The sequence below is a fragment of the Dipodomys spectabilis genome, unplaced genomic scaffold, assembly GCF_019054845.1.
Source record: "Dipodomys spectabilis isolate Male_0828 unplaced genomic scaffold, ASM1905484v1 ptg000157l, whole genome shotgun sequence".
Lineage (NCBI taxonomy): Eukaryota > Metazoa > Chordata > Mammalia > Rodentia > Heteromyidae > Dipodomys > Dipodomys spectabilis.
This window is the reverse complement of record NW_024870834.1, coordinates 20,874,776-20,901,254: the sequence shown is the minus strand read 5'-3', so window position 1 is coordinate 20,901,254 and position 26,479 is coordinate 20,874,776. Positions and strand designations below refer to the sequence as shown.

The 26,479-nt window shown below is 42.3% G+C and overlaps 1 protein-coding gene across 5 annotated transcripts in view; it reads left to right on the top strand.

Annotated features, from left to right (window-relative positions):
• Positions 1–26,479, top strand: part of Psen1 (presenilin 1) — a 57,990-nt gene that overhangs the window by 23,259 nt on the left and 8,252 nt on the right. For all 5 annotated transcript variants that reach the window (XM_042692612.1, XM_042692614.1, XM_042692610.1 and 2 more), the window contains 5 exons: positions 608–749; positions 12,635–12,702; positions 16,797–17,017; positions 23,561–23,659; positions 24,618–24,704. In XM_042692612.1, the coding sequence (XP_042548546.1) occupies positions 608–749; positions 12,635–12,702; positions 16,797–17,017; positions 23,561–23,659; positions 24,618–24,704 (617 nt within the window). The remainder of the gene's footprint in view (positions 1–607; positions 750–12,634; positions 12,703–16,796; positions 17,018–23,560; positions 23,660–24,617; positions 24,705–26,479) is intronic.

Here is a 26,479-nt window from a genome sequence, read left to right as displayed (position 1 = left end):
TCCTCAACAACACATAAGCAAAAAGAAAAAAGCCGGAAATGGCACTGTGGCTCAAGTGGTAGAGCACTAGCCTTGAGCTGAAGAGCTGAGGGACAGCGCCCAAGCCCAGAGTTCAGGCCCCACAAACAGACCCAAAAAAACAAAACAAAAAAACTGGAGAAAATATTACATGAGGTAATTTTTTTTTTTTTTTTTTGGGTCCAGTCGTGGGCCTGAACTCTGGGTTTATGTGCTGTCCCTCAGCTCTTCAGCTCAAGGCTAGCGCTCTACCACTTGAGCCACAGCGCCACTTCCGGCTTTTTTCTTTTTGCTTATGTGGTGCTGAGGAATCGAACCCAGGGCTTCATGCATGCAAGGCAAGCCCTCTACCACTGAGCCACCTTCCCAGCCCCATGAGGTAATCTTTTGACTAGAAAGTCTCCACTAGATGGAGCCACTGCCTAGTTCACATGTAAGTTCATCTCGGAAGCCTAGATACTTTCTTTTGCACTGAAACAATTGAAATATTAACTACAAACCACAAACTGTAGTGTTAGAAGGAGTCTGTGGATTAGGATTCCCATTAACACTTATCTAGACTTTCCTGGTTTTTTTTTTTTTTTTGTAGAATCTATACCCCATTCACAGAAGACACTGAGACGGTGGGCCAGAGAGCCCTGCACTCGATTCTGAATGCTGCCATCATGATCAGTGTCATCGTTGTCATGACTATCCTCCTGGTGGTTCTTTATAAATACAGGTGCTATAAGGTAAGCATGAGACCCAGCTTTGCATTCTGTTTTGTTCTTTATGACTGGATTTTCTTGTTGGATACCTTACTTGGTCTAATAAAGGAAAAGTCTTGTATTTTAGACCTAAGTTAGTTTTTGGTTATCTTCCTCTTCATTTATAGAAAATTTAAAAAATGTGGAAAGGCAAAAATAATACTTTCAGGTAATGTGATCTAAGTGGTTTTAATATTTCAATTTATAGCATATTTAGAACATTCAAAAAGGGATGCTTACATATTTTGTGCATCTCCTCATTTACAAGTAGCACTCTAGGATATAATTGTCCTCAAAAAAACCATGTCAGATGCTGGTGTTAACCTCATTGGAGACTGCCCATACCTTGCTTCTGAATTGATCACCTCCATTCACACATCATATCCCTTTCCTAGCACTACCAGTAATAATCTTTAAGGTCATTCTCAAATAATGCCATTCATATGTGCTAATGACCAAATATTAGCATCTAATCTGTTTGCTTCTAGTATTTTTCTGCATATTTTTAACATGGTTATTATGTATAATCAGCATATATCCTTTCTTTTACTTTGGCATAAGCAGTTTTTCATGTTAAAAAGCCTTAGAAAATGTTTCTATGGCTATCTAGTGTTTAACTCGATGAATATAATGTAATGTCTTCTGATTTCTCTAGTGTTGTTTATACTCAGTATTATAAAAATCGGTTGTCTTTTTTTTTTTGTTGTGGGGCTTGAACTCTGGGTCTGGGTGCTGTCCCTCAGCTCTTCAGCTCAAGTCTAGCATTCTACTATTGAGCCATAGGATCACTTCCAGTTCTCTGGTAGTTAATTGATTAATTGCCCGGGCTAGATTTGAACCACAATCCTCAAATCTCAGCCTCCTAAATAGCTAGGATTACATGCATGAGCCACCAGCACCTGGCTATATAAAAACTTGTAGTCATTTCCGTAGGGTAATAATCTGGACTTGGAATTTTTGGGGCAAATTTTTACTCTTAGTATTTCACACTAGTAGTGATGTCTTTCTTGACATAATTTATCAGCATTGAATTAATTAATTTATTTATTTATTTTGCCAGTTCTGGAGCTTGAACATTGTCCTTGAGCTTCTTTTGCTCAAGCCTAGCACTTTAACACTTGAGCCACAGCATCACTTATGATTTTTTCTGTTTATGTAGTTCTGAGGAATTGAACCCAGGGCTTCATGCATGCTAGGCAAACCCTCTAACACTAAGTCACATTCCCAGCCAACATTGAATTTTTTAAAGAACTATACCAATTTTTTTTTGTTGTTGTTGTTGTTTTGTTTTTGGGTCTGGTCATGGGGCCTGAACTCTGAACTCTGGGCCTGGGCGCTGTCCCTCAGCTCAAGGCTAGTGCTCTACCACTTGAGCCACAGCACCACTTCTGGCTTTTTTCTTTTTGCTTATGTGGTGCTGAGGAATTGAATCCAGGGCCTCATGCATGCAAGGCAAGCACTCTACCACTAAGCCACCTTCCCAGCCCCTAACTATACCAATTTTATAGGTAAACAAAATGTTTTAACTTGCACTTAACTGATCCATATACCTTTTAATTCTCACAAATTTTAAAATTATAGTGATTAGCCTTGCTTGTTGAACCTTTGAATGGGTGAAGTTGTGACTCAAGTGCAGACCATCCATAGTCTGACATTATATTGTGGTACTCAGGAAGATTTGTCTGGGTAAGAGAGTGTGTCACTGTGTGTGTATTATTGTGTCAATCCCCAGATTTGAACTCAGGGTTTGGGAACTTTCCCTAAGCCTTCATGCTCAAACTTAACACTTTACCACTTGAGCCACAGTTCCACTACTGGCTCTTTTGGAGGTAAGAGTTTCACAGACTTTCCTGCCCAAGGTGGACAGTGATCCTCAGTTCTCAGCCACCTGAGTAGCTAGGATTACAGGTAAGAGCCACCAGTGCCCAGCTATGAAGCTTTCTTTTTCCTTTCCATCACATGGGTTTACCTATTAGTTTAATTCCTCTGCTTTATTAGTGGCTTTTTATCTAGATCATAGGCCTCTTTTTTTTTTGTTGTTTCTTTTTCACATTTTTTTAGTAAATACAAGCCTACCTTTTGTTTTTCTTTCTTATAATCTAGAATTTACTTCCAGAGTTTCTGCTTTTCTTTTTTAAAACATACCTGTATAACTAGATAGGTGGAGCTATGGACTCAGGGTTATGTTACCTGAGATCTTTTCAGTAATCTTAGGAAATTACTATCTTTGTGTTACTACTGGAGAAAGAGAAAGTACTATCTCTCAGCTACCTCTCAAAGAATTTTTCTGCTTTAACCATTAATGAGTTTTTCTAGCATTATGCAGGGACATGTAGAGGACATTATAGTAGCAAAGACTATATCTGCCTTGCTTTATAGAATATAGTATGGTGGGGCTGGGAAGGTGGCTCAATGGTAGAGCACTTGCCTTGCATGCATGAGGCCCTGGGTTCGATTCCCCATAAGCAAAAAGAAAAAAGCCAAAGTGGCTCTGTAGCTTAAGTGGTAGAGTGCTAGCCTTGAGCTGAAGAGCTGAGGGACAGTGCCCAGGACCAGAGTTCAGGCCCCACGATTGGACTCAAAAAAAAAAAAAGGATATAGTATGGTTTTTTTGTTTTTATTTTTTCCCCCTAGTATTAGAGTTTGAACTTGGCCTTGTGGATGCTAGAATAGCACTGTATTACTCAAGCCTCACCATACCTCCATTTCTCTCTCTTTCTTTATATGTATATATTAGAATTTGAATTCAGAGTCTTGTACTCGCTAAGCAGGCTGCCTACTGCTGAGCCATGCCCCTAGCCCATTTTTTGTACTGGTTATTTTCAGACAGGATCTCAGTTTTTGTCTGGAACCTACATCTGGACCATGATCCTCCTCTATTTTATGCTTCCTACAATAGCTGGGGTGACTGGAATGTACCACCATCTTTTTCTGTTGAGGTGGAGTCTTGCAAAGTATTTTGTGTGAGATGAACTAGAACCTTGATCCTCCCAATCTCAGCTTTCCTGGTAGCTAGGATTGTGGTGTTAGCCACTTCACCCCACCCCTCTAGCTCTTTTTCCTTTAGGTCATATTCTGAGGTTCCCAGGGCTAACCTAAGACTGGCTCCTCCTCCTTGTACTTGGGGCAACCTCACTGGTAGAAGTCTCACTAACCTTTTTTTTCTTTTTCTTTTTTTTTTTTTTGGGGGGGATCCGGTCGTGGGGCCTGAACTCTGGGCCTGGGCGCTGTCCCTCAGCTCTTCAGCTCAAGGCTAGCACTTTACCACTTAAGCCACAGCGCCACTTCTGGCTTTTTTCTTTTTGCTTATGTGGTGCTGAGGAATCGAACCCAGGGCCTCATGCATTCAAGGCAAGCGCTCTACCACTGAGCCATCTTCCCAGCCCTCACTAACTTTTTGTTTGGGCTAGCTTTGAGATATGACCCTCCTGGTCTCTACCTCCTGAGTAGCTGGAATTACAGGTATGAGGTACAGTGCCTGACCTCATTTAATTTTCTTACTAGCTTTATGTCCTGCTGCTATCCTAGTTCTATAAGTAGGGCAAGGGCAAAGGCAAAGGCAATGGCTATATAGTTGGTGTAGGTCAGAAACCAGTGGGTCAGTATGAGGACTTGAGCCCAGAGTCTGGTCTGGATGGACACACATCCATTTCTTAGAATTCTTCTCAAATTCATTTTGTTTTGTTTTTGTTTTGTTTTTGTCGGTTGTGGGGCTTGAACTCTGGGCCTGAACACTGTCCCTTTTCTCTTCAGCTCAAAGCTAGCACTCTACCACTTGAGCCACAGCGTCACTTCCAGTTTTCTGAGTGGTTTATTGGAGATGAGTCTTACAGACTTTCCTGCCCTGCCCGGGCTGGCTTTGAACCATGATCCTCAGATCTCAGCCTTCTGAATAGCTAGGATTACAAGTGTGAGCCACCAGTGCCCAACTTGAATTCATTTTTCAGTTCTCTGAAATGCGCTTTCCCTTTTTGGGCCTCATGTGTGTTCCCAGTATTTCCTTAGTTATATCTGTCCAACTTGGAACTTAATTATGGTGGTGTATTAGTCATCCTCTTCTGATTGATTTGCTTTTCTCCCTCAGGTCTTTGCAGTTTCTCCTAAAGCTCACCAGTCCTCAGGCCCAGACCTTACACTTTTACATCTCTTTGCTTCTTAAAAATTATATTTTATCTCATTACTTAAGATTGTATCCTAAAATGCCACTTTTAATTCAGATTTTCAGCCCAGAATCTCTGCTTTATAGGCTCATTGTTGTTGTTGTTTCTTGGTATATATGAGTTCTTCTCAGATATCTTCTAGCACAGAAATATAATTGCATTTTCTACCATCCTATTATCCTGTGGTCTGCTGTGCTAAGGCCTTGTAGCTTTTAATTTGGCAATCATTATCATGGGTTATCTTCTATAATACCCATAGCTAGTTAATCTGCAATTTTTGCTTATTCCTCCTGTTCAGTTCAGAGCCTGTTCTTTCTACATGATTTCCACAACTTGATTTCTTAGCTCACTGCCTCAGCTTTGCCTTTTCCCTTTCAAACGCCACAAAAACAAACTCAGGGGTCTTACTCTTTGATAAGAGTAGGATAAACTATACTCTCTGTTCAACTGTACTCTCACCAATGCAACTGTATTCTCACATGCAGTTACTGTTAATGGCTTATTAATAGCACTTCTCATTTGCCTTTTATTTCTATCTACTAAACCTTTCAAGAAGAAGTATATTAAGCTCCTGTCTATCTCCATTATTTTGACTTTTCTTTCCGTCTCAGGTGATTTTGATACTATTCCTTCTAATTTATTATTTTTTTTCTGGTTGTGGAGCCTGGGTGCTGCCCCTAAGCTTTTGCGCTCAAGGCTAGCACTCTACTACTTTGAGCCACAGTGCCACTTCCTGTTTTCTGGTGGTTAATTGGAGTCTCATGGACTTTCCTGCCCAGGCTGACTTTGAACTGTGATTCTTAGATCTCGGCCTCCTGAGTAGCTAGGATTATAAAGTGTGTGTTTTGTGTGTATTCATTTTCTATTCTTTCTCACTGTTGTTTCTTTCACACTTTTTCCTTGTCATTTACATACCATTTCTGAGCCTATCCAGGGAGCTTTGCTGTTTCTCTCTCTCTCTCTTTTTTTTTAAATAGAGTCTATGTAGTCAAGACTGGCCTCAGGCTTATGATCCTCCTGCTCACCCCCACATGCTAGGATTACAAGTGTATGCTACCACACCTACCTGTTACTATATATATATACATATTTTTTTTTTTTTGTCGGTTGTGGGGCTTGACTCTAGGCCTGGCCACTGTCCCTCAGCTCTTCCGCTCAAGGCTAGTGCTTTACCACTTGAGCCACAGTGCCACTTCCAGTTTTCTGGTGTTGAATTGGAGATAAGAGTCTCACAGGCTTTCCTTCCCAGGCTGGCTTTGAACCATGATCCTCAGATCTCAGCCTCCTGAGTAGCTATGATTACAGGCATGAGCCATCAGCGCCCAGCTTCTTGAGGCATTTTTATAACCCAATATCCACTTTAAAGATTTGATCTGGGTGTGGTGGCCCAAGTTTATAATCCTAGCTACTTGCAAGATGGAGATTGGTGGATCACAGTTCAAGGCCAATTCAGGCATAAACGCTTTATGGCTGGACACAGTGGTACATGCCTGTCATCCGCAACAAAGTGAAGCACAAGTAGGAAGATCATAGCTCAGATCAGCCTCAGCACAGAGCAAGACTCAGTCTTAAAAATAATCTTCACAAAACAGGGACTGGTGTAGTGGCTCAAGTGGTAGAATATCTGTTTAGCAAGCATAGGTCCCTGAGTTCAAACTCCGATACTGACAAAGAAAAGAACAGACTTAGAAGCCAGGCAGCAGCTACTCATAGCTACTTAGGAGGATGAGAGCTGAGGATTTAGATTTGGAGCCAGTCCAGGCAGACAAAACCAAGAGTTTCTTTCCTCTAATTAACCAGGAAAACTGGAAGTAGAGGTGTGTCTCAACTGGTAGAGTGCCAGCTGTGAGCAAAAAAGCCAAAGCAAGTAAGAACACAAGGTTCTCAGTTTAAACCCCAGTACTGCCACACAAAAAAAAAGAAAAGAAAAAAGAATGAAAAGATGTAGAACATCAAATGTCTGTGTCACCTTGGCATTCCTGTTGTCTTTTTTTTTACTCAAATTGAATTTTTTCCCTTGATACTGTATGCCAAGTAATTTACACTGTATATTGGGTATTTTAATATTACATTGCAAGCTCTGTTAGTTTAAACCACAAGGAAAACATTATTTTTTGTTTTGTTGGCAGTTGATGTGGTTGAGTTAGGCCACAAGTTTCACTCAATGCTCTTTATTGTAGGTACAATGCTAGTTCAGTTTTCTAAATCTTTGCATTGTTTCTCTAGCCTACATGTGTGCTGCCCAGTCACCAGTGTAGGATGTAGGTGATGATCTACTTGAAATTCCATTACCAGAGCCTGACTGATCTGTTTGTTTGTTGTTTTTTTGGGGGGCCTGAACTCGGGCCTGGGCGCTGTCCCTCAGCTCTTCAGCTCAAGGCTAGCGCTCTACCACTTGAACCACAGCGCCACTTCCGGCTTTTTTCTTATATGGTGCTGAGGAATCGAACCCAGGATCTCAGGCATGCAAGGCAAGCACTCTACCACTGAGCCACCTTCCCAGCCCAGCCTGACTGATCTGAAAGGCATATTTATATCTTTGCATGCACACCTTCAGATGGACCACAGGCTCATGAACAACTTTAAAAGATTGTTGTTCTCGCTCAAGGCTAGTGGGCACAGCTCTCCTTCCAGGTTTATTGGTAGTTTAGTGAAGACAAGAGTTTCACAGACTGCCCTGCCCAGGCTGGAACCATGATCCTCAGAGCTCAGGCTCTTGAATAAATAACTAGGATTACAGTTAGCCACTGGCACTTGGCTCTACAGGCTTCTTTGGGCTTTTCCTAGTGGGAGGTCCGAGAGTGAAATAAATCAAGGGCCATATGTGCCACCCTGGGGCGGGGGGGGGGGGGGGGGGGTGCTCCTCTGACCATGGAGGAAAGTTCCTCTTTCCCTGAATGTTAGTCTCCTGCTCAGCTTCATTGCTGCCATCCAGAATTGTCTGGGTCTGGGCTTGGGCCTGAGAGAACAGTATTTGTGGGGCCAGTCTGTCCACAGCTCTGTTGGTATTAGGAAACCCATTTCTGCCTCTGAGACCAGAACCAGACTTCTAGAGTGTCTTTGTCTTGCTAATGCCCTCTCTGGTGGAGAAGGGTGGAATGGAGGGAGCTGTGTGGTGAACTCATTTTCTGTGGTAGCACTTGCAGCTTCCCAGTCCTCCTGCCTTTCTTCTTTTCAATGTTTTTAGCCAGCTGCAGCATGCCTTCATGTCTTTATGCCTCCAGCCTGGTTTTGTAGCTACATTCGGTGGAGAGACAGTGAAATGTGCCTACTCCATCATATCTAGAACCTATCTTAATATATTTTGGATCTATCCCTATGTACCTTTTAGCTAGGGCAAATTTGAGACAGTCTAAAATGTATCCAGCCAGACTTCCATAACTGTTCATTTGATTGTTTTACATTTTAATGTTCAAGTCTTAGCAAGCATAACTAGTTGTATAGAAAAAAGTTTTGACATTGACTTGCAGTATAAAGTACCAGCAGCTTTTGAGCCAGAGCTTAAGAAGCTTGCCAGGACCTGCTTGGTAATAAACCCTGAGGATTTCTCATAGCAGTGTTTGATTGTGCAGTGTCTACAAGGAGCACAAGAAGCTTAAAACAGCAAACCATGCAAAGGTAGAAACTAAAAAGGCCCTTAATTATTTCACATCATTTATTACAGATAGAACTAGAACTTATTAACTTCACCTGATTTCTGGCCTGGATAAGTTCAGCGATAGAAAAGTCCTTATTGTTGGGTACTGAAACAGGGCTCTCTGTTTCACAGCTTTAGCACAGGGAAGCTAACTAGGGATTTGCTAGACAAGAAGAGTCTGTTTATCACCATATTTCCTAGAAAAGGTAGGGTATTACTTAATCATCATCATAACCAGAAAACACATTCTTATTTATTACAGAAATACTATAAAATTCCTTTATTGAAAATATTGCTCTTTTTTTTTTTTTTTTTTTTTTGCCAGTCCTGGGGCTTGAACTCCTCAGGGCCTGAGCACTGTCCCTGAACTTCTTTTGCTCTCAAGGCTAGCACTCTACCACTTGAGCAACAGTATCACTTCTGGCCTTTTCTGAATATGTGGTACTGAGGAATTGAACCCAGGGCTTCATGCATGCTAGGCAAACACTCTACCACTAAGCCACATTCCCAGCCCCCAAATACTGCTAATTTAAAGTTTAAGTGTCACCTCTAACTTCACTTAATAATATTTTTTGGGGGGGTCCAGTCCTGGGCCCTGAACTCTGGGCCTGGGCACTATCCCTCAGCTCTTCAGCTCAAGGCTAGTGCTCTACCACTTGAGCCACAGCGCCACTTCCGGCTTTTTTCTTTTTGCTTATATGGTGCTGAGGAATCGAACCCAGGGCCTCATGCATGCAAGGCAAGTGCTCTACCACTGAGCCACCTTCCCAGCTCTTTAGTAATTTATTTTAAGAATGTATATTTTTATTTTTAAAAAATACATCTAAGCTGGGTGCCTGTGTCTCACACCTGTAATCCTAGCTACTCAGGAGGCTAAGATCTGAGTTCAAGCCCCAGGACCAACCCCCAAAAAAGTGTATCTAAGCTAGGTGCTGGTGGCACATCCCTATAAATCCTAAATGCTCTGGAAACTGAGATCTGAGGATCATGGTTCAAAACTGGGCCAGGCAGGAAAGTCCATGAGTCTCACCTCCAATTGAGCTTCAAAAAATGGTGGAGCTAATAGCTCAAATGTTAGAGTGTAAGCCCTGAACATAAAAGCTCAGAGACAGTACCCAAGTCAGGAGTTCAAACTCCAGGACTACCACACGCACACACAAAAGCAAAATATGCCAGGTGCGGGTGGCTCATGCCTCTTAATTTTAACTACTCAGGAGGTTGAGATTGGTTCAAAGCTAGCCTGGGCAGGAAAGTCTGTGAGACTCTTATCTTGAATAAACCACCAGAAAACAGGAAATAGCACTTTGGCTCAAAGTGGTAGAGCACTAGCCTTGAGCTGAAGAGCTGAGGGACAGCCCCCAGGACCAGAATTCAGGCCCCATAACTGACAAGAAAAAAAAAGCAAAATATGGGTAGGGGATATAACTCAGTAGTAGAGTGCTTTCTTAGCATGCAACAGAACCTGCTTTTAGTCTTTGGCACAGTCCCCCCATCCATGTAAGCATACTTGTTTGGGGGCTTGAACTCAGGTCCTGGGCACTGTCTCTGAGCTTTTAGACTCAAGGCTAGAGTTCTACTACTTGAGCTCTACTTCAGTTTTTTTGGTAATTAATTGGAGATAAGGGTCTCAGGGATATTACTGCATTTATTGGCTTCAAACTGTAATCCTCAGATCTCAGCCTCCTGAGTAGGTAAGATTATAGGCATGAGCCACTGGCACCTAGCAGTTGCTGTTTTTGAAGTAAGAAATGCCCACTGTTTTTTTTTTTTTTTTTTTTTTTTATTGTAAAGCTACTATACAGAGGGTTACAGTTACATGAGTGAGGTTATGAGTACACTTCCTCTTGAACATTGTTACCCCCTCCATTGTTTTCCCCCTACCATCCCCTCCCTCCCTCCCTTCCCCGAGGTTCTTTTTTTTTTTTTTTTTTTTTGATTGTGATTAAATGATTACATAATTTCAAAGTCACAAGTTCATTCTAACTTCCCTGGAGCAAATTGTCTACCACAGTCTGTAATATATAACAGTGTTCACATGTTATATACCATATTTGTGATCAGCAGCATGAGGATATTTAGTAGTGGTTCAACCAGATGAGCGGGAGTTCTTTGTTTCTTAAGTCCTGTTAGTTTTGTCGTATCACCTAACCTTTTGGATTTAGCATCCACTTATGAGGGAGACCATGTACCGTTTGTCTCTTCGTTCTTGGCTTACCTCGCTCAACATGATTCCTTCTAGCTCCATCCATTTCCCTGCAAATGCCATTATTTTGTCATTTCTAATGGCTGCATAATATTCCATTGTGTATAGATACCACAATTTTTGGATCCATTCATCTGTGGTGGGGCACCTAGGTTGTTTCCATATCCTAGCTATTGCGCACAGTGCTGCAATAAACATGGAGGTGCACGTATCCTTGTATATTGGTTCCTGTTGTTCAGGGTAGATGCCTAGAAGTGGTATGACTGGGTCGTAAGGGAGGTCAATCTTTAGCTTTCTAAGGACCCTCCAGACTGCTTTCCAAAGTGGTTGTATAAGTGTACATTCCCACCAGCAGTGTAATAGGGTTCCTCTTTCTCCACATCCCCTCCAGCATTTGTCGTTGGCTGATTTGTGGATGTGGGACATTCTGACTGGGGTAAGGTGGTATCTCAGGGTTGTCTTTATTTGCATTTCCTTCACCACCAGGGATGATGAACATTTCCTCATGTGTTTCTTTGCCATTTTTATTTCTTCATTTGAGAAGTCCCTCTTTAGTTCCCTTGCCCATTTAGTAATTGGTTTGTTAGGTTTGGGAGGGATTAGTTTCTTGAGTTCCCTGTATACACAGGATGTTAACCCCTTGTCTGATATATTGCTGGTAAATATTTTTTCCCAATTAGTTGGTTGTCTTTCTAGCTTAGTTGCGATAGATTTAGCTGTGCAGAAGCTTTTTATTTTAAGGTAGTCCCATTTGTCGAGTCTCTCTCCAACTTGTTGTGACCCTGGGACTCTGTTCAGGAAGTTCCTTCCTGTGCCTATTAGTTCAAGTGTCTCTCCTACTCTGTCCTGCAGTAGTTTCAGAGATTCAGGTTTAATGTTAAGGTCTTTAATCCATTTTGAGTTGATGTTGGTGCATGGTGATAGGCTGGGGTCCACTTTTAGTTTTCTGCATGTGGCTGCCCAGTTTTCCCAGCACCAGCGGTTGAAGAGGCTGTGTTTCTTCCATTGTATGTCTTTGGCTCCTTTGTCGAATATCAGCTGGCTGTAGGCCTGTGGATTTATATCTGGATCTTCTATTCTGTTCCATTGGTCTTCGGGTCTGTTTTTGTGCCAGTACCATGCTGTCTTTGTGATTATAGCTCTGTAGTAGAGTTTGAAGTTCGGCATGGATAGCCCTCCCATATTGTCTTTATCCCCTAGAATTGTTTTGGCTATTCTAGGTCTTTTGTTGTTCCATATAAATTTTTGGACTGTTTTCTGTATTTCAGTGATGTACGTCATTGGGATTTTAATAGGAATTGCATTGAATTTGTATATTAGTTTTGGAAGTATCACCATCTTTACTATATTAAGTCGGCCTATCCAGGAGCATGGGAGGTCTTTCCATTTCCTAGTGTCTTCTGCAATTTCTTTCTTTAACTTTTTATAGTTCTCATTAAATAGTTCTTTTACATCTTTGGTTAGGTTAATTCCTAAATATTTTATTTTTTGGGAGGTTATTGTGAATGGGGTTGCTCCCTTTATTTCCCTCTCTTCCTGTGCGTTATCAGTGTATAGGAAGGCAACTGATTTTTGTGGGTTTATTTTGTATCCTGCTATTTTGCCGAAGTGACTTATGATTTCTAAAAGTTTGGGGATGGAGTTTTTGGGATCGTGGAGGTATAGTATCATGTCGTCTGCAAAAAGGGATAGTTTCACTTCTTCTTTCCCTATGCGGATCCCTTTAATGTCTTTTTCTTGCCTTATTGCCCTGGCTAAGGGTTCTAGGACTATGTTGAAGAGGAGTGGAGACAGTGGACATCCTTAGAAATGCCCACTGTTTAAAGAACTATGGGATCTTTGAATTATATTGAAATGCTTTCATTTCTAGGTCATCCATGCCTGGCTGATTGTTTCATCTCTGTTGTTGCTGTTCTTTTTTTCGTTCATTTACCTGGGGTAAGTAATAAACACTTTTGTTTTTCTTTTCAGACACTACAGGGTAAGAGTCTCACAGACTTTCCTGCCCAAGCTGACTTTGAACTACAGTCCTCAGATCTCAGCCTCCTGAGTAGCTAGGATTACAGGTGTGAGCCACCAGTGCCCAGCCAGGTCTCATTACTCAAAGCCATGTACCTCAATGATGAGTCACTCTTATGTTATAATTATTTCCACACATATGTCATACTTGATATAATAAAAATGAGTCAGTATTATTGATAGAAACATTATTTTCTTGTTCTTTGCTTTTAATAAGTAGAAGTACAAGAATTCATAACCACAATTAATTTTAAGCCTGACTATATCATACAAATTAAAATCTGTGAATCAATGTTAAAAAAGGATTTCAAGAATGTATATAAATAGGGCTGGGAATGTGGCTTAGTGGTAGAGTGCTTGCCTTGCATGCATGAAGACCAGGGTTCAATTCCTTAGTACCACATAAACAGAAAAGCCAGAAGTGGCACTGTGGCTCAACTGGTAGAGTACTAGTCTTGAGCAAAATAAGCTCAAGGACAGTGCTCAGGCCCTGAGTTCAAGCCCCAGTACAGGGGATGGAGGGAGGGAAGAATATATAAATATGAATTAATTTTTAAGCTTTTTTTTTTTTTTTGGAGGGGGGGTTGGTCATGGGGCCTGAACTTTGGGTCTGGGCACTGACCCTCAGCTCTTCAGCTCAAGGCAAGCACTCTACCACTTGAGCCACACCTCTACTTCCAGCTTTTTCTGCTTATGTGGTGCTGAGGAATTGAACCCAGGGCCTCATGCACGCAAGGCAAGCACTCAACCACTGAGCCACCTTCCCAGCCCCAAATTTTCTTGTTTTAATCAGTTTTCTTTTCCTCTTAAGTGACTCTGGCCACTGGCTGGAGCATTTGCTGTCCTAGTAACAACTGGCAGCATGATGTGCCTGCATTGCACCTTACAATATTAAGTAAGGTTTTTATTCTAAAGCAGAATAAAATTCAAGAAAAAATTAAATCACATATAAAAGTTTCCCCTGTAAAGGAGGATAAGGCATATATGTAAGTTCCAAAAAATTCTAGCTTTAGCCTGGCATTTAGGACAGTAGACACAAGCTAGGCTCTAGTGGCTAAAATCCTGGCTACTCAGAAGGCTAAGATTTGAGGATCCAGATTCAAAGCCAGCCCTCGCAAACACATACAAGGATCCTTATCTCCAGTTAACCAGCAAAAAGTGCTAGAAGTATGGCGTGGCTCAGGGTTAAGTGACAGCTGTGAGCAAAAAGGCCTGTGTCTAATAAAAAGTATTGACATAGGTGCTCTGGAAGGATACAGATAAAGAGGATGCAGAGGAATGCATTCCTCTAGAGAAGGAAACAGACAAAGTGGGAAGGGAAACTCCCTTTTCATTGTATCTTGTGAATCTATCTAATTCATGTACTAGCTAGCTAAAGATTAGAGTTTAGCCAGGCGCCAGTGGCGCATGCCTATAATCCTGACTACTCAGGAGGCTGAGATCTGAGGATCAGGGTTTGAAGCCAGCCCAGACAGGAAACTCCATGAGACTCTTATCTCCAGTTAATCACAGAAAAAGCTGGAAATGGCATTGTGGCTCAAGCAGTGGCAGTGTGGCTCAAATGGTAGGGCACTAGCCTTGAGTAAAAGGAGCCCAGGGACAGTGCCTAATTCCAGAGTTCAAGCCCTAGGACTGAGGGAACCCCTCCCTCCCCCCCCCAAAAAAAAAGGAAGGTTGGTGTTTCATTTTGTTTTGCTTTATTTGAGTGCTAGGATTTCTAAATGCTTAATACATGTCGCAACATAATTAAATTTGACTAATTAAATTTCACCATTTAATTTGGAATTTCAAAGTGGGAGAAGAATTATCTTCTTGAGTCCTTATAACTCGGTTTGTGTTTAAATATTTTCTTTTTCTTCAGCTACCCACAGCATACTCCATAGTTGTATAATACAGCTTTTTAATGTTCACTAGAGAAGTGCTAAACAATTCAGGGTGTGGCACACTTTTTTTTTTTTGGTCAGTAGTGGGGCCTGAACTCTGGGCCTGGGCGCTGTCCCTCAGCTCTTTAGCTCAAGGCTAGCACCCTACCACTTGAGCCACACTGCCACTTCCAGCTTTTTCTGCTTATGTGGTGCTGAGGAATCGAACCCAGGGCCTCATGCATGCAAGGCAAGCACTCTGCAACTAAGCCACCTTCCCAGCCCCGAGGGGCACACTCTTATAATCCCATCTATTTAAGAGGCAGAGATAGGAGGATGGCAAAGTGATACCAGCCCTAGCAAAAGTACAAGCCTTATCTGAAAAACAAAGAAATGTCTGGCTTATGCATCAAGTGGTAGTACAATTGCCTAGCAAGCATAAGGCAGAATTCAAATGCCAATCACACACGCACACACACACACACACACATACATACACACAGAGCTAAGCAAGTTGGGTGCTGGAGGCTCAAACCTGTAAGACTAGCTACTCAAAAGGTTGAGATCTGGGGCTGGGAACGTGGCTCAGGGGTAGAGTGCTTGCCTTGCATACATGGGCCCTGGGTTCAATTCCTCAACACCACATACACAGAAAAAGCTGGAAGTAGGTGCTATGGCTCAAGTGGTAGAGTGCTAGCCTTGAGCTGAAGAGCGCTCCATGACCAACAAAAAAAGTGTGAAACCAGCCTTGGCAGAAAAGTCGGTGGCAACTCTTATCTCCATCTAACCAGCAAAAAGCCAGAAGTGGAGGTATGGATCAAATGGCAGAGCATCAGCCTTCAGTGAAAAAGACAACAGGGTCAAGTCCAAGAGTTCAGGCTCTATTACTGGCACTTAAAAAAAAAAAAAAAAGCCAGGTGCTGGTGACTCATGCCTGCAATCCTAGCTACTCAGGAGGCTGAGATCTGAGGATTGAGGTTTAAAGCCAGCCTGACATGAATGAATGTCCCTGTGAGACTCTTGTCTTCAGTTAACCACTAGAAAACCAGAAGTGGCGCTATGGCTCAAGTGGTAGAGTGCTAGCCTTGAACTGAAGAGTTCAGGGACAGCACCCAGGCCCAGAGTTCAAACCCCATAACAGACAAAGTCCATGAAACCTTATCTCCAATAAACTACTCAGAAGAAGCCATAAGTGGTGCTGTAGCTCAAGTGGTAAAATGCTAGTCTTGAGCACAAAGAGTCTCAGGGACAATGCCCAGGCCTTGAGTTCAAGCCCCAGGACTGAGGGGAAAATCATGGAATTTCCTGCTCAGAGTAGCTTTGATCCTCAGATCTCAGTCTCCTGAGTAGCTAAGTTTATAGACATGTCACCAGTACCCACCACTTCCCCCTTCTTTTTTACTTTTCTTTTTTGTTGTTGTTGTGGGGCTTCGATTCTGGGTATGAGCACTTTCTCTGTGCTCTTCAGCTCAAGGCGAGTGCTCTACCACTTGAGCCACAATGCCACTTGTGGTTTTCTAGTGGTTTTGGGAGTTAAGAGTCTCATGGACTTTCCTGCCCGGGCTGGCTTTAAACCACAATCCTCAAATCTCAGCCTTCTGAGTAGCTAGGATTACAGGTGTGAGCACCAGCACCCAGCTACCTCCCCCTTATACACTATTTCCCATAAATAGGATTGTGATTTTCAAGCAACATGATTGTGTGTGCATATGTGTGTGTACATAAAGATATTTTTTCTAGGGGCTGGGAATGTTGCCCAGTGGTAGAGTCCTTGCCTAGCATGAAACCCCAGGTTTGATTCCTCAGTACCACATACATAGAAAAGGCTGGAAGTGGTGCTGTGGCTCAAGTGGTAGAGTGCTAGCCTTGAGCTGAAGAGCTCAGAAACAGCATTCAGGTCCAGAGTTCAAGCTCCATTACTAACAGATAGAAAAGTTTTTGTTCTTATTTTTGTAGTTGTGGCCTATGATACTGGTTTCTTATTTACATGAATGATACAGTTTCATGTTGAAGCTGCACATGAGAAAAAGTGGGGCAAATGGCACATGGGGGCAAATGGGGCAGTTCATGGAGGGCCTGGTGCAGTGTAAGAAGGGGGAAGCAGAGTTGTAATCACTCACATTCATTTTCCCTTTCCTTCCTTCCTTTTAGGGAAGTGTTTAAGACCTACAATGTGGCAGTGGACTATATCACAGTTGCGCTCCTGATCTGGAATTTTGGTGTGGTGGGAATGATTTCCATTCATTGGAAAGGTCCACTGCGACTACAGCAGGCCTATCTCATCATGATCAGTGCCCTCATGGCCCTGGTGTTCATCAAGTACCTACCTGAGTGGACTGCATGGCTTATCTTGGCTGTGATCTCAGTATATGGTAAAGCCCAAGACCCCTGGCCATCACCAAAGTGCCTCCTCCTCACTTCTCCTCACTTAGGGAAGACTTTTGTGTGTTTCTCTCCAGTAGCCTGAACCCTGAGGTTGAGGTCTTTTTTTTTTTTTTTCTTCGGTCGTGGGGCTTGAACTCTGGGCTTAGGCACTGTCCCTGCGCTCTTCTGCTTAAGGCGAGGGCTCTACTGCTTGAGCCACAGTGCCACTCCTGGTTTTCTAGTGGTTTATTGGAGATAAAAGTCTCATGGACTTTCCTGCCCAGGCTGGCTTTGAACCTTGATTCTCAGATCTCAGTCTCCTAAGTAGCTAGGATTATAGGCACAAGCTACCGGTGCCTGGCGGTTGATGTCTTTTAAAATGTTTAATTAATGCTTTGGACTTCTGCCTCAAGACTTAGATTCAGCATCCATCTCTTAGCATTTGTGAGGCCCTGGGTTTGATCCCAAGCACTACCAAAAAATAAATAAATAAAACACAACAAAAATTCTCTGTCATCAGCTATTTGTGAGTTTTAGGGAAGTAACTCTAGCTTTTTGGCCTTCAATTTCCTCATTTGTGGGGTTTTGTTTTGTTTTTGTTCTTTGATGGTACCAGAGTTTGAACTGAGGGCCTTGAACTTGCTAGACATGTGCTCTACTACTAAAGCCATGCTTCTAATCCTTTTTTTGCTTTGGGTATTCTTATTTTTTTGATAGAATCTTGCATTATTGCCTGGGTGGGATCAAACTATAGTTCTCTAGCCTGTGTTTCCTGTATAGATGAGATCATCAGCACACTACCACAGCAGGCTCATTGGTCAAAATGAAGTTTTAATAACTTTTTGCCCATGCTGGCCTCCAACCACAACCCCTCTGATCTCTACCTCACTAGTAGCTGGAATTATAGAATTGAGATACTGTGTGTTTAGTTTCCACATTTGTAAATAGGTAACAAAGCTATGGAGTTGTAAGGGTTGATAGAATTGAATTTATATTGAAAAGCACTAGTAGAGTTTGTGACACAAAATATCTGATTCAGTTTTTGTGTGTGTGTGTGTGTGCCAATCCTGAGGCTGAACTCAGGGTCTGGGCACTTGTCCCTGAGTTTTTTGTTCAAGGTTGGTGCTCTTGTCACTTAAGCTATAGCTCTACTTCAGGCTTTTTGGTAGTTGATTAGAGATAAGAGTCTCATAGTCTTTCCTGCCCAGACTGGCTTTGAACTATAGTCTCCAGGTCTCATCCTCCTGAGTAGCTAAGATTATAGATATGAGCCACCAGCCTCCAGCTATTGAATTCATATTGTGTGTGTATATAGAGTGGAGAGGGGGATCAACCCACTTTATTGAGGCTCAGAGGCTGGGAGGAGTTGAAAATACACCAAAGACAGCAAATTGGTGTCCTCAACAAGGCAGACCATTGCCTTCCCAGACCCGTAGTCTCAAAAGATTGTATTCATTTCTAAAATCAAGTCAGGTCACCTTTGTATTTTAAAGCAACTTGAGCAGAATTATTCATTTAAAAATTAAACTTGCCAGGACTGGGAGTATGGCACAGGTAGTAACCCTGAGTGTACACACACACACACACACACACACACACACACACACACACACACACACACACACACACACACACACACACACACACACACACACACACACACACACACACACACACACACACACACACACACACACACACACACACACACACGCCAGGCATTGTGGGAAATGCCTATTATTTTAGCATTTTGGAAGCAGAAGCCCAAGAATTGAGGTCTTACTATTCTCAAAAAAAAAAGTAAAAGTTCTGAGCATCAGGTTTGTATCTGTAAAATAGGCACAATTACTATTTATTCAAAGTGAAATCTAATAGAGGTCTGTGGATATAGTCCATAATAAATAGGGGCAATGAGGAGGTCCCCAATTAAAAAAGGCCCCCAATTAAAAAAAAGAACTTGAACCTCACTTTTCAAGGAAATTTAATTTTTGAGCTGGTTTAGTTCAATGACAGTTCTGTGCCAGTCATGGTGGTATATGCCTACAGTCCCATTTGCTCAGCCTAATTTTTGGGGCCTGAACTCTGGGCCTGGGTGCTGTCCCTCAGCTCTTCAGCTCAGGGCTAGCACTCTACCACTTGAACCACAGCGCCACTTCCAGCTTTTTTCTTTTTGCTTATGTGGTGCTGAGGAATCGAACCCAGGGCCTCATGCATGCAAGGCAAGTGCTCTACCACTGAGCCACCTTTCCAGCCCAGGTTCAAGTTCTTTAGCAACAAGTGTATAGGTCCTGAAGTCAGAACATATGCCATCCATGAGCAGCCAAGGAGCTATTGCTAGAAGTACATTCATTTTTGGTCAGTCAGTGACCTTTACCTCGTAAAGACCATGGTGGCTTATCACTTTTCAGATACTTACTGAAGGGTGTGTGACCCACAGTGGGAGACCTTGCCATCTCCATTTGATTGACAAAAAGCTTAGGGAAATAGAATAGAGCTGGTTTAGTTCAATGACAGTTCTGTGCCAGTCATGGTGGTATATGCCTACAGTCCCATTTGCTCAGCCTAAAGCAGGAAGATCATTTGAGCTGTGAGATCAAGGTGAACCTTCATAACATAACAAGATCCCATCTTAAAAACTTGAGCTGGAGATATAGGCAGAACTCTTGTCTTAGCATTCATGAGGCCCTGGTTTCATTCCTCAGCAAAACATACACTCACTCAGACTCCCTCTCCCCTTCTCTTGAAGATAGAATGCTTTTGATCCAGACACACACATCTGCGCACAGAGTTCTGAAGATGGAAGGCTTGAGACTCAGACTCTTCATTTACTTTCTTCGTGACCTTTGTTTCTTTAAACCTGAAGTGTCAGTTGTTGCAAATAGGAAATTATAAAAGTTAGCCATCTTTTAAAATATAAAATCCTGGGCTGGGACTATGGCTTAGAGGTACACCGCTTGCCTAGCATGCATGAAGCCCTAGGTTCAATTCCTCAGTACCACGTACACAGAAAAAGGCAGAAGTGGTGCTGTGGCTCAAGTGGTAGAGTGCTAATCTTGAGCAAAAGAAGCTCATGGACAGTGCCCAGGCACTGAGTTCAAGTCCCAGGACTGGCAAAAAAAAAAAAAAAATCCTGTGAAATAAAGTAGTTATTGCTTATTTTTGCTAAGACACTTGCAGTTTATATAGCTAAATTACTCATATAAGCTCATTGTAGTTTGATATAGAATCTGAATGCTTTCCAATGTTCTTTCCACTGCATTACATTATTTCCTCCATCAACTCTTCTTAATTTTCATTCACTTTAATTGCTCTAAAAATAACTTGAATTTTTTCATTTTAAAATTCTATAAGAGGAAGTGTGTCATAAAAACCAAAATAGTTACAGGATGTGGCAACTTCAGACAAGCTGAAGATCTCATTAGTTCAGATTAAAGCAAATCTCTACCCCTTGTTTTGTTTGGCGGTACTGGATTTTCAATTCAGGGCCTGACATTTGCCAAGCAGTCATTCTACCACTGAGCCATACTCTCAAGCCCTTCCGTGAATGTGTGTTTGTGCGCGCGAGTGCATGCGCGTGCACGTGTGCTTGCTCACACACTTTAAGTTTTAAACTTTAAATTCAAGGCCTCAACGCTTTTTTTGCTCTCAGCAGGTATTCTGCCACTTAAGCTATGCCTCCAGTCTGGGTTTTTGATGGTTAATTAAAGATAGAATCTCTCACACTGTGATAGGATTTCAGCGTGAGCCCCAGCACCTAGCTTTTAGTTTATTTTCTGATAGGATCTCATGTTTTTGACAGGGCTAACCTTGGGTCACAATCCTACTTCCACTTCCTACATATGTAGCCGAGATGGTAGATGAGTGCCACCACACCCAACCCTCAAATTTCCCTCTTTTCATTCAAACAAATATAAATTGAAGTGGTGGGATTATATGTCTGTGTGTTCTTTTTACTGCTATTATTACATAGAAATGTGACTAGTTGTAGGCATAATTTTTTATACTTAAATGCATCTAAATAGGAATCCGTATAAGCTATTGAGTCTTCATTTACAAATTTAGCATTATGTGCTTAGAATTTTTTTCTATTTCCATACTTTGAATTTTTGTTAAAGAAGATGTAAGGAGGGGCTGGGAAGGTGGCTCAGTGGTAGAGCACTTGCCTTGCATGCATGAGGCCCTGGGTTTGATTCCTCAGCACCACATAAGCAAACAGAAAAAAGCTGGAAGTGTGCTGTGGCTCAAGTGGTAGAACGCTAGCCTTGAGCTGAAGAGCTGAGGGACAGCGCCCAGGCCCAGAGTTCAGGCCCCACGACCGGACCCCCCCCCCCCAAAAAAAAGGAAGATGTAAGGAAAATTGTAATTCATAGAAGGAAATGGTGGTAGAATTAGAAATAACTTAGGCATATTGCTTCTTTTCTGAGTTGCTTTTTTTTTTTTTAAGTCTCTAGCACCACATGTTCCAAGACCTGAATATTTGTGAAGTACTTTTATTTGACTGAAAACAAATGCTGACTTTATCATGCTGAAAGTTACTCATTTTGCATTGTTCATTTTGTTTCTTACTTCAAGTGCCCTCGAGATACATACTTTCCTTGTGGCACAAAAACAGAATGTAGAGCCTTGCACATGCTAGCCAAGGGCTATACCACTGAATTCCACTTCCTAGTCCTATGTTGTTTTGAAAAAGAAGTGATGAGCCAAGCATGGGTGCGCACATCTATATTCCTAGCAGTTCAGGAGGCAAGCAATCCAAGGATCATTGTTCAATGCCAACCCAGGTAGAAAATTCTGTGAGAGTCTTTATCTCCAATTAACTATCAAAAAGTCAGAAGTTAAAGTGTGATTCAAGTGGTAGAATATCAGCCTTGAGTGAAAAAGCTAAAGGAGTGCCCAGACCCTGAGTTCAAACCCTAGTACTGGCATAATAAATAAATAAATAATAGATGGCGCTTTTCTGACCATTTTTCAAGGAGTTGAGCATTTGGGTTTAAGCTTCTGTTGTAGCTTCTAGGTAGACTTATTCATCATAGTTACAGCCTCTCTATAATACTTATCTCTGCCTCTTTCCTTCAACCTAAGAAGAATTATTCCTAGAGCCCACTGAAGATGCACTGTAGACTTCACAAATAGCAATAAATCAATTTGCAGAAATCTTCTGTGTATACAGACCATCAGCACCCTGGTTGACGTCCAGGTGCTGAGTTCAAGCCCCACAGCCAACAGAAGAAAAAAAAATGCTTAAGGCAGCATTGCAGAAGTCAGTGATTTCTTTTTCTTTTTTTTTTGGTCCGGTAGGGGGGCCTGAACTCTGGGCCTCAGCGCTGTCCCTCAGCTCTTCAGCTCAAGGCTAGCGCTCTACCACTTGAGCCACAGCACCACTTCCAGCTTTTTTCTTTTTTGCTTATGTGGTGCTGAGGAATGGAACCCAGGGCCTCGAGCATGCAAGGCAAGCGCTCTACCACTGAGCCACCTTCCCAGCCCCAAGTCAGTGATTTCTATAGAGCAGTAAGGGCCTACTGTTCACTTGTGCAGTTCCTTCTGTGTTTCTGCTGCTCATTTGGAATTTTGTTCTCGATAGCTACAATGGTGTGGTTGATGAATATGGCCGAAAGAGACCCAGAAGCCCAAAGAAGGGTGCCTACAGTACTAGTTTTTGGTTTTGGGGGGGGTTTTTTTGGTTGGTCAAGGAGGCTGTACTCTGGGCCTGAGCGTTGTCCCTTAGCTCTTCAGCTCAAGGCTAGTACTCTACCACTTGAGCCACAGCGCCACTTCTGGCTTTTTTCTGCTTATGTGGTGCTGAGGAATCGAACCCAGGGCCTCATGCATGGCAAGGCAAGCACTGTACCAATGAGCCACCTTCCCAGCCCCTTGGTTTGTTTTTTTGTCAGTCTTAGAGCTTGAACTCAGGGCCTGAACACTGTCCCTGAGCTTTTGTGCTCAAAGCTAGCACTCTGCCACTTTGAGCCACAGTTCTACTTCCAGTTTTTAGGTGGTTAATTGGAAATAAGGGTCTCATGGACTTTCCTGCCCAGGCTGGCTTTCGACCGTGATCCTCAGATATTAGTTTCTTGAGTAGCTAGGATTATAGGCATGAGCCACCAGGGCCTGGCAATGCTATCTTTTAAATATTGTAAATAGATGTATGTTTTATTTTTTATTTTTTGGGTCCAGTCCTGGGGCCTGAACTTGGGCCTGGGCGCTGTCCCTCGAGCTCTTCAGCTCAAGGCTAGCGCTCTACCACTTGAGCCACTTCCAGCTTTTTTCTTTTTGCTTATGTGGTGCTGAGGAATCGAACCCAGGGCCTCAGGCATACAAGGCGAGCGTTCTACCACTGAGCCACCTTCCCAGCCCCTAGATGTATGTTTTATTTAGGATTCAAGTTGCTTTTTCTCCAACAAGTTCACCTGCCCATTATTTTGTAATCATTTAACATCTTTTTTTTGTAAAAGCAAAAATCTTGAATCCCTTTCCTTCAGTTAATCCTTCAATAACGTTTAGCCAGTATAATACATCTTATCAGATATCATTTTTTGTTTTTCTCTTTCTAGATTTGGTGGCTGTTTTGTGCCCAAAAGGTCCACTTCGTATGCTGGTTGAAACAGCTCAGGAGAGAAATGAAACACTCTTTCCAGCTCTCATTTACTCCTGTAAGTATTTCAGAATAGTATTGAATTAGCACATTCAGTTTTTCAGAATTATGTTTTAATCTTTTAAAGCCAAAGAGAATCTTGTGTGGTTTTTTTTTGTTTTGTTTTTGTTTTTTGTGTATGTTTCCATCATGGTGCCTGAACTCTGGGCCTGGGTGCTGTCCCTCAGCTCTTCAGCTCAAGGCTAGCACTCTACCACTTGTGCCACAGCACCACTTCTGGCTTTTTATGCTTATGTGGTGCTGAGGAATGGAATCCAGGGTCTCATGCATGCAAGGCAAACACTCTACCACTGAGCCACCTTCCCAGGCTCCTTGTGTGGTTTTGAATATGTATTTACTTGTGGTTGTTACAAATGCTTAAGGCTGGAAGTGGTGCTGTGGCTCAAGTGGTAGAGCACTAGCTTGAGCAAAAGAAGCTTAGAGACAGCACCCGGCCCTTGAGTTCAAACCCCAATAATGGCAAAAAATAAAAGAAAATCAGTCTTGGAAGTGGCACTGTGGTCAAAGTGCTAGTCTTGAGTGCAAAAGCTCAGTGACAGTGCCCAGGCCCTGAGTTCAAGCCCCACCACCAGCAATAACAACACAAAAAAAAGCTGGACGCACTGGTGGCTCAGGACTGTGATTCTAGCTACTCAGGAGGCTGAAATCTGAGGAAGATTGCCGTTCAGACCCAGCCCAGGTAGGAAAGTCCATGAGACTATTTTTAACTCCAATTAACCACCGGAAAACGGGGCGTGGCACTGTGGCTCAAAGTGATAAAAGTCCTAGCCTTGAACAAAAAGAGCTCAGAGGCAGTGCCAAGGCCCTGAGTTCAAGTCCCCCAATAGAAAAATAAATGCTTAAGGCAGCATTGCAGAGGTTGGTGATTTCTGTAGAGAAGGGCCTACTGTGCACTAAAGCACTTCTGTAGAGAAGGGCCTTCTGCTGCTCATCTGGAATTTTGTCTTTCTCAATAGCTACAATGGTGTGGTTGGTGAATATGGCCGAAGGAGACCCAGAAGCCCAAAGGAGGGTGCCCAAAAACTCCAAATACAACACACAAAGTAGGTGCTTTTTATTTGGGAGTTTCTTTCTTTTATAGGATCATTGTCATTTTATAGCCTCTTTCTTTGTTCTTAGATTTTTTTTTTTTTTTTGAGAATCTCCTAAAAGAGCTGTGATAATCCCCAGTAAACACACAGATAGATATTTAAGGATCCCAGAGACTCTAAACACAACCCGTAGTCAGGGCACCCTGGGTTAAGTTTCTGCCATTGGATACATAATACCAGTGTATAAAGGTTCAGTTGAAGATAGGATTTAGCTATGATTTAACAATAAGAAAAATCTAAGCTCTGTCTTATCTCTTATCTAAGCTCTTGTCTATCTTTCCAAATATGGAAAGATAAGACCCTCAGCTGAGTATAATGTTAAACACTATACTATAATGCCAGCACTCAAAAGACTAAGCAGAAGAATTGTGAATTCAAGGCTAACCTGGCAGAATTAAATATATATATACACACACACACACACACACACACACACACACATATACACACACACACAAACACATACATGCATACATATAGGAGGCGCACATAAATTGACATGCTGAACTGAAACCCTTTAGTACAACTACTTAAAGGTAGCTAAAAAAGAAAAAAAAAAAAGTGCCAGTGGCTATATGCTCTTACCTACTCAGGAGGATGAAATCTGGCTTATCTCTAATAAAACAGCAAAAATCTGAAAGAGCCATGGTTCACGTGGTTGAGAACCAGTCTTGAGTAAAAAAGCTAAGGAGGAGTAGGAGGCTCTGAGTTCAAACCCCAGTACTAACACAAAGAAAATAAATTTTTTTAAAAAAAGAGTAGAGCACAGTGGTAGAGCACTTGCCTAACATTTATGAGGTTCTGGGTTCAATCCCTACCATAGAGAGGAGAGAGAAGAGGGGAAATGGTTAGCTTCATTTATATACATATATATTTTTAATATTTTTAATGTATGAAAGTTTCTCAAGATTTTAACTATTAATATTCAGTCAGGTTGAGTTACTAAAGCCAGTGAAGAGTACCACTCAACTACAAGAATTTACAAGTGGCGCTGTAGCTCAAGTGGTAGAGCGCTCGCCTTGAGCTGAAGAGCTGAAGGACAGCGCCCAGGCCCAGAGTTCAAGCCCCACGGCTGACCAAAAAAAAAAAGAATTTACAAACCCAGGCTGGGAAGGTGGCTCAGTGGTAGAGTGCTTGCCTTGCATGCCTAAGGCCCTGGGTTTGATTCCTCAGCACCACATAAGCAAAAAGAAAAAAGCCGGAAGTGGTGCTGTGGCTCAAGTGGTAGAGCACTAGCCTTGAGCTGAAGAGCTGAGGGACAGCACCCAGACCCAGAGTTTAGGCCCCATGACCGGACTAAAAAAAAAAAAAAAAAGAATTTACAAACCCAAATTAGTTGCCATAAACATAGAAGAAATGTGTTCTTTGGTGTGGGACAAGAAGTCACCCAGAAAGGGAAGGCATTTGTAGGACTGGTTAATCCTGAGACTCACTGCTCCCCATGGTCATAAGGATGCAGTTACAAGCATCATATCCAGAGCAGGTAACATACAGGGGCAGAGGCTGTTGGTTTCTTCTTTGGAAAGTAGAAAGAAGGAGAAAAATATTTCAGATTTCAGCAGACTTTGCTCAATACCTACTGGCTGGTTCCAGGTAGCAGCCCTCAGGCATAGGGCTTTCTTTGGGAAAAGGAATGGAGAAACCATCATGTCTGACTTGGCTTGACCAGTGTCATGGGTGAGGGATGGAAGCCCAAGCAGAGCAGAGCTGTGCTGTCCACTTATACT